The sequence below is a fragment of the Notolepis coatsorum genome (assembly GCF_963971535.1).
Source record: "Notolepis coatsorum genome assembly, chromosome: 19".
NCBI lineage: Eukaryota > Metazoa > Chordata > Actinopteri > Aulopiformes > Paralepididae > Notolepis > Notolepis coatsorum.
This window is the reverse complement of record NC_140183.1, coordinates 30408588-30421600: the sequence shown is the minus strand read 5'-3', so window position 1 is coordinate 30421600 and position 13013 is coordinate 30408588. Positions and strand designations below refer to the sequence as shown.

The 13013-nt window shown below is 47.8% G+C and overlaps 1 protein-coding gene across 4 annotated transcripts in view; it reads right to left on the bottom strand.

Annotated features, from left to right (window-relative positions):
• ppox (protoporphyrinogen oxidase) overlaps positions 1-13013 on the bottom strand; it is a 39867-nt gene extending 26854 nt beyond the window's left edge. For 2 of the 4 annotated variants that reach the window (XR_014620792.1, XM_084336371.1), the window contains exons 1-6: positions 12980-13013; positions 10972-11060; positions 9729-9863; positions 9332-9447; positions 8749-8881; positions 4398-4542 (exon numbers count right to left, since the gene is read on the bottom strand). Coding sequence is in view for 3 of the 4 variants with exons in the window: in XM_084336371.1 (XP_084192497.1) it covers positions 4398-4542; positions 8749-8881; positions 9332-9447; positions 9729-9863; positions 10972-11055 (613 nt within the window). In the remaining variant the exon portion in view is untranslated. Of the gene's footprint in view, positions 1-4397; positions 4543-8748; positions 8882-9331; positions 9448-9728; positions 9864-10971; positions 11061-12979 lie in introns of those variants that run through there. The other 2 variants (XM_084336372.1, XM_084336373.1) reach the window with 2 other exon arrangements.

Below are 13013 nucleotides of genomic sequence, written 5' to 3'. Positions count from 1 at the left end.
TGTCCTCGACGACCAGTTGAACTTCTCTGCTCACATCGCAGCGACGACCAGAACCTGCCGATTCCTCCTGAGCAACGTCAGAAGGATACGCCCCTTCCTGACAAAAGAAGCCACCCAACTCCTCGTCCAATCAACAGTCATCTCCCGCCTCGACTACTGCAATGCACTGCTCGCTGGCCTCCCGGCCACTGCCACTAAGCCTCTTCAACTCATTCAGAACGCAGCGGCCCGCCTGATCTCAAACCTACCGAAGTCGGCCCATGTCACCCCACTTCTTAGGGACCTGCACTGGCTCCCCATTGCTGCACGAATCCGCTTCAAAGCCCTCGACCTAGCATACCGTGCGGCAAAGGGAACCGCTCCCGCCTACCTCCGGTCAATGGTCTCTAACTACACACCCTCAAGACCCCTACGCTCTGCATCTTCTGGCCGCCTCAGACCTACTCCTATCCAAGCTCCGGGAGGGTCATCAAAGAGAAGTCGCCTATTCTCAGTCCTTGCCCCACAATGGTGGAATGAACTACCCACCCCAGTTAGGACAGCCGAATCACGTCCAATCTTTCGCCGTCGACTAAAGACGCACTTCTTCAACCATTATCTGAATAAAAAAAAAAAAAAAAAAAACAATAAAAAAATCTAACCCTAACTAACCGTACTGTCATGCACTTGTCCTAATAAACTAACCTACACTGTAGCACTCAACACTTTGATGAACATTGTTGCTCAGCTGATAGAGTTGTGCCCTTCCTGATGGCTTGTCGTACAGAACTTGTAAGTCGCTTTGGATAAAAGCGTCAGCTAAATGACTAAATGTAAATGTAAATGTAAATGTTAGGTGGGCCACCGGGAGCGGTGCGTTCGCGTACTGACTGTCTTGGTGGCGCCCTCTGTGATGTTTTGGATCGACACGCGTACCTACCCCCCTCTTAGGACTGGGGGCGGCAGCGTGACAAGGGCACAGGACTTGTCCTGGTCGCACTGGACCGGAGCAGTTTAACCCGTTGTCCGCCGGGGCGCAGACAAGTTCTGGTACCCCGAAGGACCCTGAGCTTTTCCGGGGGGAAAATGCCTGGGCGGGCCGGACGTCACAGGGGTTGATGTAATGAATGTGTGTGTCATATAGATGCCACTACGAGTTGCCTTTAACAGTGGTGTGCATTGGTCCATACTATGTTGTACCTTTTTGCACAATGTTAGGTGGGTTGGTCCTTCTCCATTCATTTCACCCCTCCCTCCCAGCTAAATTTGGGATGGGAGGGGGCTGTCGGGGAGGCTGCTTCTGTCAACTCCTCTATGCATCCCTGTGTAGGTCCCAGTCCTCGAGGCCCAGGTCGGGCCTTGCCCTCGTTGACCTGTTGGCCTGGGTTAACCCTTTTTAAACCTGAAACGCCTTGAACTGCATTGTATAGCCTGTGTATACGCACAGTTATGTTTCCGGGGTTTCTTAATGGGTTATGGGAGCAACCATTTTCTGTTAATAAACATAGGGGGGTGGTTGTCTCCCCGGTGTGTTGGTAGCAGAGTCGACTCTCTGGTTGAGTCCGGGTCTGACCCCGGCTGCCCGAGAGTATGCCCCTGCATGTTTCGTGACGTCTGCCAATTGTGTCAAACTCTTTCTCTGAACCTCGACCCCGCGGGATTAATAAATTGGCAGGGTCAGGGTTCGTGGTGGAATCTGTTCGCTGGCGGAGTTGGCTAACGCCGACTCCGCGAGGTTCGTGGCTCCATGAGATTGTGACATGGTGCACGGCATACCACAACACCCTTTCCGCCGGGATACTGTTCTTACAGTAAAACTTAGGCGCCTGTCTAGTCCGCAGTGCTCCGGGCGCAGGTCGAGTTCTGCTCTTAAGACCTGTCGACCTGGATTGAGGGATCAACCTCCTTGGAGGGTGGTCTCCCCGGTGCGCCAGCTGGCCCCACGACATTGTGGGGGGGAAGCCTCCTTGGAGCACTTCGGAGCGGCGTGCCAGGGGGAGAAGGGCCTTCACCAATTTTAGGCCCTGTCCGATACGCTGGCGATGTGGGGGGTGGTGTCACCAGTGACTGTCTGGTGGGGTCTCGATGCCGCAGCCTTGTTGACCTTGCCAGGCCCCTTTTTCAGGGGGTCCTGGCCCCCGGGATGTGGCCTGGGGCTGGGGCCTCTTCCGCGCCCCACTGCCAAGGGCTTGCCACAGGGTTGGGGCTTTTTGACCCCGACCCCGCGATGTTGGGGGCTGTGACAGTTTTTTTTTGCTTCACGTCCGTTCCCTGGTGGCGTGCGGGATGCGCATCCGAGTAGTCGCGGGCCCTTCTATACGAAGGTAAGTCCCACGGTCTGCTCACCCTGTGCGTTTGAGGTACTGTTCCCTCTTCGCACAGTTCGGGTCCGGTCTCCCTCCCGCCCCTCACTAGGGGGGGCGGGGGGGTCCGGATCCTCCCCGGTATTCTGATGGTTGTAAGGGACCTCAGCGGGTACATCTGTCGGGCTTTCGGCTCTGCTCCACTCTTGTGTTCCAATAGAGCAGAGCGCAAAGCTATACGAAATATAACGAAGTTTATCCTATAACCCTAGTTATATGAGTATAGCGAGCGCTCTGCTCTGACTCACTGAGGACCCCACGTGTCTTCCGTTTCTGCGGTGAAAGACTGGGGAAGGAGCTGGTAGTATGGCCATGGCCCCGCTTATGTGTGAGCGGATGTGGGCGTGGCCAGGCGAGGAGCATGCATGTGGTTGAAAGTTTTCATGATAGCATATGATTAAAGGGACAGTTCCAATAGAGCAGAGCGCTCGCTATACTCATAACTAGGGTTATAGGATAACCTTCGCTCTGACAGGTACCATGTTCTAGTTTAGACCTCTAATTTAAAAAAAATATGTATCTGTTTTTTTCTCCCTCACTTTCTTTTCGTATTTTTCTCCCATCCCAATTTAGTCGTTATGCCAATTTCCTTCCTGGTCGTTGCGCGCTTTTGCCCCTACTGTCGGCCTAGGGAGGGTGAAGACTATCACATGCCTCCTCCGATACAAGTGGAGTCAGCCAGCCGCTTCTTTTCACCTTTTCAACAGCGAGGACTCTCACTGGGGTAGTGTAACGCGTGGGAGGATCACACTACCTCCCCCAGATCCCTTCCCTGCTGAACAGGCGCCCGACCGACCAGTAGGAGTCACTGTTTACAACAACCAGGACACATACCCCACTGGCTTCCCACCCGCTAACACTGCCAATTGTGTTAGTAAGATAAGATAAGATATTCCTTTATTGATCCCCTTGGGGAAATTCAGACATCATAGCAGCATGGGGGGGGGGGGGGGATACAGGTAGTAAAAACAACACAGGCAGTGTAAACAATATGGTCAATATAATTTACTATCTGACTAGCTGAAGAAAATATTCACATTATTCACAGTGTCACATAAGGTGCAGTATCCATAAGGTAGTGTTATAATTTACTATCTACTGAGTATACATTATTCACAGTATCACAGTATCCACTGAAATATACATTATTCACAGTATCACAGTATCCACATAAGGTGCAGTATGCCTAAGGTAGTGTAGGTTGTCCTCCTTGGGTTCCTATAAGTCCCAGGTCAATGTCTGGTAGCAGTCGCTGTCGCTGCCCCCTGTTGTGGAGCCTGGAGGCTGCTAGTCACTGCCCACTGTTGTGGAGCCTGATGGCCGCTGGTATGAAGGACTGTCCGAGGCGGTTAGTTGAGTGTCGGGGGGGAATGAGTCTGTGGCTGAACGAGCTTCTCATCTTGACTAGCTCGTCGTAGAGGGGGTGGTAGGGGTTCTCCATGATGGCAGCCAGCTTCCTTATCATCCCCCTCTCTGCCATCACCTCAAGTCTAGGTAGCTCGACTCCCACCACGGAGCTAGCCTTCCTCACCAGCTTGTTGAGCTTGTTGGTGTCCCTTGAGTTGATGTAGCCTCCCCAGCATGCCACAGCATAGAAGAGGATGCTGGCCACTACAGACTGGTAAAAAGACTGCAGCAGTCTGTTGCACACATTGAAGGACCTGTTGCACACATAGGCACGACTGACCAAGCCGGAGGTACCGCTGACAGCTGGATTCGATCCCAGAGTCTCTGCGGTGGTAGGCGAGTGCTTAGTCCACTGCTCTACCCAGCCGCTCCCCTCTAAAAAAAAAAAACATCTCTTGTCGTCTTCAGGTTCCTCTGTGTTCACATCAGAGTGAGCAGCTTCTAGTTCCTCTGTGTTCACATCAGAGTCAGCTTCTAGTTCCTCTGTGTTCACATCAGAGTGAGCAGCTTCTAGTTCCTCTGTGTTCACATCACCTGGGACAACCTCACCTGGGAGGAGCACCAGTCACAAAAACGCCTCTTTCCCCCCAGGAAGCTGAGGAAATTAAGAAATTAAGGAATGAAATATGAGTAGTATTTAGTTCTCACCTGTTCCCAGCAGCATGCCCAGCACTATGGAACCTCTGTTCTGTTCTGCATTGTAGAGGACAGGAAAACAGGAGCGCACACTCAACTTCCTGCAGTCCCCTGCAAACACTCCTCTACACAGACTGTCTATGGCCACGTCAGCTAGCTGGACAAACATTAAAACACATTCAAATATTACACACATTTAACATAAACAAAAAACACAATAACCATGTAGTACATCAGAATTTTAACAATAATAAAAATAATAATAACATGAATACATACTAATTATTATAATAAAAAAAATCTATAATAATAATAATAATAATAATAACTAGAATGTCCAACAGACAAACACACAAAAACAATGTTCTTATAGTTATTAGTATTAGCATGCTAGCACTAACAAATTCACTGACCGCTCTCTCTATACCAATACCAATGTCTGTGCCCTTATTGGTTGTGCTTTACTGTCACTCAGTGTCGTACAGGAAGCAAACAGGGCAGTTTGAGTTACAGTCTCTTAACACATTGACGATCAGCGTCCCACGCCGATTTATAGGCCAGAGGACCGAGCGTTGTCAACAAACCGATGTACTTTCTAACAGCTATATATATACTTTATAGTATTGCTATCTGTCCATTCTCATTGTCACTTGAGTGCATAAACCGTGCCTTCATAATGGCTTAAAGAAAATAAAAATCCATCGGTTGGTTGTCATTTTATAGCGCCGTGAATATAAGGTTTATTGCAGTTTTTTCGCCTAGTCTTTTTTCTGGGGAGCTAGATAATAGGCTAAAGGCTAGTCACGTTATATCAAACGCCATTTCTGCTGTATATATAAGAATGAAATAAAACAAACTGCGTAGCATCCGGACTATTACAGAGCATCTATGGATGAAATGGGGGCGGCGGGGGACGCCGATTAATATTATTGATTAGCAATACAGTGTGCGTTCACGTAGCCATTTTCACTGATCGATCACGTTGCGTTTTAAAACAATGTCCAATCCAGCTGTAATTTGGGGGAATAGTATCCTACCGTCAGCCCATGTGATCGCTGGCAGCATTTCGTCATTAGTCATCGGAATCTGGTAGATCGATATGTCCATTGGTTGATCATAAATCCCATTATTCCAGGCTGAAATCTGCGTTCGGTAACGGGATCAAAGATGGAGTATGTTCGGCTGGGACCGAGGCTCATATGAAACGCCCACAGACAGTACATTTTTTTTTTCAATCGCCCTCAATGATACTGCAGTGGAGCGATGGCGCCCCTAAGCGGATCTGGCCGGTATTGCATGTTTCGAAAATCAAATATGCGGGTAGGTCCTGCAAGTCGATCGGGGACGTTAATAGCGTTATTAATATGGAATAAAACAATAACAACTTGCCACGAGTTAACTCTGCTCTGGTCCACAACGCATGGTACCAAAACACGAGTTAACTTGTGGCTGGTCCCTATAGTGTTAACACATTGGGCGCCAGGCATTGTGCCCATCATTGTACCCAGTCTGCCAGCACTCTAACCCTATGGAGATGTTTACCTTCTTTGCAGGGCTATAACTTTTTAAATTGTATTGCTATATTGACATTACTATGGCCCATTCAACATCGATTATCTATCGTTCCGGATGTGGGAACGTTATATCTTTTCATTCATACATTGTTGTGTTAATACCTTCGAGAATATAAGTATGTTTTTAAGCTTTTCTGCTGTAATTCCAAAAACGCTAGTTATAGGCCCTGACGCATATGATATATTATCGATTGGCGTTTCTTTCCTATACACGCTATATTAAAAAATTCAAATGTATATGATCGGTATACATTATGCTTCATCATGCGTGAAGGAAAGGGGGGGGGGGTCGTTTATAATTCCTTGATCGTCAGTAACGGCTTTATTTTGTATGGGTTGATATATTGATCAGACTGATTGCAAACAAGGAAATGGACAATCGGGCTGAAAATAACGTTAGTGTCCTCTTACCGTTTGCCGATGAGACTGCCAATCTCCTAGATCAATTTCCGGTTTGTATGGCGCAATCAACACCAAAATCATATTGATTATTGCGTTTCGAAAGCGATCCAAATGCACTTGAGTGTTTGTCTGGAGTCCCGTAACAAGATATGACTGCCGGAGGGATTTCCTCGATGCACCGACCGCCACTTCCAGTTTGACGCGAGTGTAACTCGCCCGACCATCCACCAGGCGGCGGCGGTATTGAGGCGTTGCAATCTCAGACAGGGTGCCGCTGCAGTCCGGAGGGAGGCTAGATGAATTATGAATGCCATGGCGAAAAAATTAAATATTGATCCCAAAAACGATTTACGTCATTGTTAGCGTTCAACACATGGCGGGCAATAGCGACTTACGCCGTTTATGGCGCACAATGTGTTAACAGCAGATATGTGACACAAATCGTTCTTACTGTGAGACCTCTCATAGATTCATGAGATATGAAAGGGGACAGGGCTTATTTCAATGGACAATGATGGGAATTAATGAATGCATAAATGTTTTTATTAACACATTCCCTGCCACGCAATTTGAGCATCTTATACCATTCTCTGCCAGCACTGTAAGCCTATGGAGATGTTCACCTTCTTTGCAGGGCTATAACTTTTTAAATTGTATTGCTAAATTGACATTACTATGGCCCATTCAACATCGATTATCTATCGTTCAGGATGTAGGAACGTTTTACTTTTTCATTCATACATTCATACGAAAATACCGTCTAGAATATAAATATGTTTTTATCGTTTTCTGCAGTAATTCCTAGAACGTGAGATATAGGCATAACCGCATATATAGATTATAAAATGCCGTTTGTTGCCGATCCACGCTATATTAAAAATTTCAACTGTACATGATCCTAAACGTTATGACTGATCATGCGCGGATGAACGGAGGGGTCATTTATAATTCCGTGATCGTCGTTAAATGCTTTATGTAGTATGGGTGATATATTGATCAGAGCAGTTTGCATGGATAATAATAAACAAACAGGCTGAAAGTAACGTCAGCGTCCTCTTACCGTTGGGCGATGAGACTGGAGCAAAAAGATCCCACTTATTTGACGGCGATCGAGTCGATCCATTTCCGGTTTGTATAATAATAATACACGCCCAAATCATGTCGATTATTGAGTTATGGCACCGATCCATATACACAGTGTGTGGCTAGAGTCCCGCAACAATATGCGAGTGCCGGACGCATTTCGGAGACGCACAGAGGTCGACTCGTCCATTTCCGGTTTGGCAACTCGCCGATCATCCACCAGGGGGCAGTATTGAAGCGTTGCAGAGTTGTGCCAAGTCCCACTGCATCAGACCAGGCTCCGTGAGGGAATTATGAATAACATGGCGAAAAAATTAAATATGATCTCAATAACGTTGTACGCCGTGGATTGGCAGAATTCGCATGAACTTGAAACACGTCGTACAACGTGAATGGCGCAGGATGTGTTAATGCAACACAGTATGCAACAGTATAGCAACAACAATAGGTTCACTATGGCATTTTCATGCTGTAAATAGGAGAGCTGATATCTATTATTGGAACAGTATTAAATAATATTATATATTTTATTGGTAATATTATATAATATTATATAATCTTAGAGTTGGTTAAAGGTCTTCTGGCTTAGAGAAGAGCAGAGAGAGCAGACAGTCTAAACTAGATGAGATTAAACCACGGATAGCATGAGTCAGACCATTATTTCATCTGACACAACTTGATCACTAAACACAGGACAGAGTAAGCGTAAGTCTTGTCATGTGGGGACCCATCCATAAAAGGCCTGTTCGCAGTTTAAGAAACAAGGGTTCTACACTACAGTAGCAATGGAAGAATGCTTGTCACAATAAAAGTCTCCTCTCTTTGTCTCTTTTCCTCTCCTCTCACCTCCTGCCCCAGCCTCCTGGAGACAAAGGAGTGGACAGACTCACCTCCTGCCCCAGCCTCCTGGAGACAAAGGAGTGGACAGACTCACCTCCTGCCCCAGCCTCCTGGAGACAAAGGAGTGGACAGACTCACCTCCTGCCCCAGCCTCCTGGAGACAAAGGAGTGGACAGACTCACCTCCTGGAGACAAAGGAGTGGACAGACTCACCTCCCGCCCCAGCCTCCTGGAGACAAAGGAGTGGACAGACTCACCTCCTGCCCCAGCCTCCTGGAGACAAAGGAGTGGACAGACTCACCTCCCGCCCCAGCCTCCTGGAGACAAAGGAGTGGACAGACTCACCTCCTGCCCCAGCCTCCTGGAGACAAAGGAGTGGACAGACTCACCTCCTGCCCCAGCCTCCTGGAGACAAAGGAGTGGACAGACTCACCTCCTGGAGACAAAGGAGTGGACAGACTCACCTCCCGCCCCAGCCTCCTGGAGACAAAGGAGTGGACAGACTCATCTTCCTCCTTCCCTCTCCTCACCAGCATCTCCATGGCAACACTCAGCAGGAGCGGGCGAGAGAAGGGAGGGACGGTCCTGAGGATTCCGCTGGACAGAGAGAGAGTTATACTTTGTTAAGTTCTTTGTCAGCTAAATGGTACTTTATTTGCAGAACCATTTAAATCACCCAGTGTTTCCATATAGAACCATTATTACACCTAGTGGTTCCAAATATAACCATTATTACACCTAGTGGTTCCATATAGAACCATTATTACACCTAGTGGTTCCATATATAACCATTATTACACCTAGTGGTTCCATATATAACCATTATTACACCTAGTGGTTCCATATATAACCATTATTACACCTAGTGGTTCCATATAGAACCATTATTACACCTAGTGGTTCCATAAAACCAGAAACATTATTGAAATAGTCAGTCAGTCAGTCAGTCAGTCAGTAAACAGTAAACAGTAAACCAGTCAGTCAGACAGTCAGTAAACCAGTCAGTCAGTCAGTCATTAAAACAGTCAGTCAGTCAGTCAGTCTTACCTCAGGCTAGAAGGCATTTTGTGCAGCCGTTTGTTGACGTAGAGGAATCTGTTCTTAGAGGCAACATGACTGTAGCTGACAGGAAGTACCTCCTCCTGTAGACCTACGTCCTCTACCTACACACCACACACACACACACACACACACACCTGGTTGTTAAGAGAGTGGAGCTCTTATGGAACTGAAAGGTCTCTGAATATCTGATTTTATGTTTATGTCCCAGACCAGGGACATCTGTGTGTGTGTGTGTGTGCGTGCGTGCGTGCGTGCGTGCGTGCGTGCGTGCGTGCGTGCGTGCGTGCGTGCATGGTTTGTATGGTGTGTGTGTGTGTGTGCATGGTTTGTATTGTGTATGTGTATGGTTTGTATGGTGTCATGTGTGTGTGTGTGTGGGCACCATATTGAGTGTGTTTCTGCCGACGGCTCCAGCAGGTCTGATGCCTCGTGGTCCGCGTTCAAACACAGCTCCATCTGACCGCCGGGTCGACCATAACCAACCTCCAAACCTGTTACTGGCCTCCAGTAAAATCACCTAGAGAGAGAGACAGCGAGAGAGAGAGAGAGAGAGAGAGAGAGAGAGAGAGAGAGAGAGAGAGAGAGAGAGAGAGAGAGAGAGAGAGAGAGAGAGAGAGACAGAGAGTTTAACAATATTAAAAAAAAAAAAAATTATTTAACCTTTATTTAACCAGGCAGGTCAATTAAGAACAAATTCTTATTATCAGTGACGGCCTGGCGAGAGGACACAAAGTCCCCTCGAAGGGTAACAGGGAAAGGGGCCAAAAAAAGAAAAAAAGAAAGAGATCATCACAGAGGTAAGGGAAATAAATGATTAAAACACACATCAAACAAGGGCGGCTACGTGGCGCAGTGGGCAAGGCGCTCGCAACGATGTTCGAGCCCCGCTCTCCACATTGCTTTCAGTTTAGCTGGTCGTCCACAGTAATACACATTGGCCGTATTACGGGGAGGGAAACTGAAGGGTGGGGATCGGGCGTTGTGGACAGCGACTCCTACAGGTCGGTTTGTGCGCCTGCGCAGTAGAATCAAGAAGCGACGGGGGCGGGGCCCCTCCAAAGCCCAGACCCTCGACGCTGAAAGATCGAGCCGCGCAGGTGAAAAGATGCGACGGCTGTTACCTCGAGTATCGGAGGGGACTCGTGCTATGTATGACTTAGTCCACATTGCAGCCGGCTTGTGGGAGGCAAGAAACAACGTTCGAAGACAGGGGAGGGTTGAATTGGACGATATGAAAAATTGGGATGGGAGAAAAATAGAAAATGGGAGAAAAAGTGGATAAAAAAAAACACACACACACATCAAACAAACAACCAAATAACAGTGGGTGACAGTCGCAGGTGTGTAAACACATGAAATTACAGAAGTGATGAAAGTTTAAGAGAGATTTCCAGTAATCTGCTGCAGCAAGATGAAAGGAATTCAGGCCAGAGACAGAGAGACACAGAGAGACACAGAGAGAGAGAGAGAGAGAGAGAGAGAGAGAGAGAGAGAGAGAGAGAGAGAGAGAGAGAGAGAGAGAGAGAGAGAGAGAGAGAGAGAGAGAGAGACATAGAGACAGAGGTGTGTGACATGATGTCATGAGGTCTAGTGAGTGAGTTCTGGTGTGTGATGGAGAGCATTACCTTAGTAACCTGGGAGCTCTTGGAGAGGTAGTACGATGCTGACAACCCCCCGATCCCTCCTCCCAACACCGCTATAGTCCTCATTCACACTATAGACACACACACGGGAGAGATATATATATTTTTTATAATCTTAAAAAAAGTATAATGATAGTGTAAACCTCACAATAATCCTACCCTCAAAACCTCATATTGTGACTGACATCTCTAGTGACCAGTGATGCAGTCGTAATATCAGAACTGCCTGGACGCCACGTGCACGCGCATACATGTTCCCTCGCGTGTGCACAGACCAGCTCAAGCAAACCCCCCACAGGGCTTGTATTTTGGTCTTGCACTTCTCTTTCTTTGTTATGCTATGCAAAGACTAGGTGATAAGTGCCGGGTACTTGGCGCACGGCGTGACAGTAGAGTGAAAGTTGTGAACGCATTTTTGTGTGCGCGCGCGTGCACATCCGTGCGCGCACTTCTGCTCAGCGAACTGCTAGGACGCCGTGGTACCGAGTGGTACCACCACTGCATCACTGCTAGTAACAACCCTAACCCCACCACCAACCCTAACCCCACCACCAGCCCTAACCCCACCACCACCAGCCCCAACCCGGCCACCAACCCTAATCCCACCACGAGCCCTAACCCCACCACCAACCCTAACCCCACCACCAGCCCTAACCCCACCACCAGCCCTAACTCCACCACCACCAGCCCACCAACCCTAACCCCACCACGAGCCCTAACCCCACCACGAGCCCTAACCCCACCACCAACCCTAACCCCACCACCAGCTCTAACCCAACCACCAGCCCTAACCCCACCACCAACCCTAACCCCACCACCAGCCCTAACCCCACCACCACCAGCCCCAACCCGGCCACCAACCCTAATCCCACCACGAGCCCTAACCCCACCACCAACCCTAACCCCACCACCAGCCCTAACCCCACCACCAGCCCTAACTCCACCACCACCAGCCCACCAACCCTAACCCCACCACGAGCCCTAACCCCACCACGAGCCCTAACCCCACCACAAGCCCTAACCCCACCACCAACCCTAACCCCACCACCAGCTCTAACCCAACCACCAGCCCTAACCCCACCACCAACCCCAACCCTAATGATCATTATACGCTTTGATCATAATGTTCTAAGACCGTATACACTGTAAACCTAAAAATGTTAATGGCCGCCTAACCAAAACAGAAGACAGACAGTGCCGAGCTGCATCTCAAATTAATCTTCAGGCTCCCCCCTAAAAAAAGACAAACATGGGTCTATGTGGGTCTCAGAGGGTCAATAACCTCTAGATTTAAAGAGTTAATTTACAGAAGGAAAATTATGTGAGGAACAATCTTTCAATCAATAGTTGTTTAACTGGACAGCTAACAGACTAATATGATGAACAGCCTACTGGAAGGGTGTGTGTTGGCTGCTGATAACAGATGACAGTTAATTTATCTGCACGTCCTCTCTCTCTCTCTCTCTCTCTCTCTCTCCATCTCTCTCTCTCTCTCCCTCTCTCTCTCTTGAACAGAAGAAACATCTATGAGCAATTAGAATGTATAATGACCACCAGACCTCCGCTCTCTGTCCCTGGTGCTTAAGACACTGATATGACAGGGACTGGTGTGTTCAGTGTTCTCTGAAGTTAACTGTATGTCAGAGAACTTCTTGGTCAAAGAATGAAACTAAAACTCAATTTGTCAGATGCCCCAATACTGGGTTGCCTGTTTCTGTGATGTCACATTGACAAACAACGCAACTAGTTATAAGACCAGTAAGTCCCAGTGAGACCAGTAAGATAGGGTTTACACACCTACTGCTGGTTAGAATGACCTCGGATGGCTGCAAACCTGCTAATAAATATCTCTGCTGCTAACATGCTAATAACTATGTCTGCTGCTAACAACAAACACACAGCGTCACACAAGTCTGTCTTTCTACTAGCTATCTTCTAACTGGAGGAATAACAGCAAAAAGGATTATATTAATAAATATTTTATATTTACCTCGTTTCTTTCTGATCAAACAGGAGACTTGGAA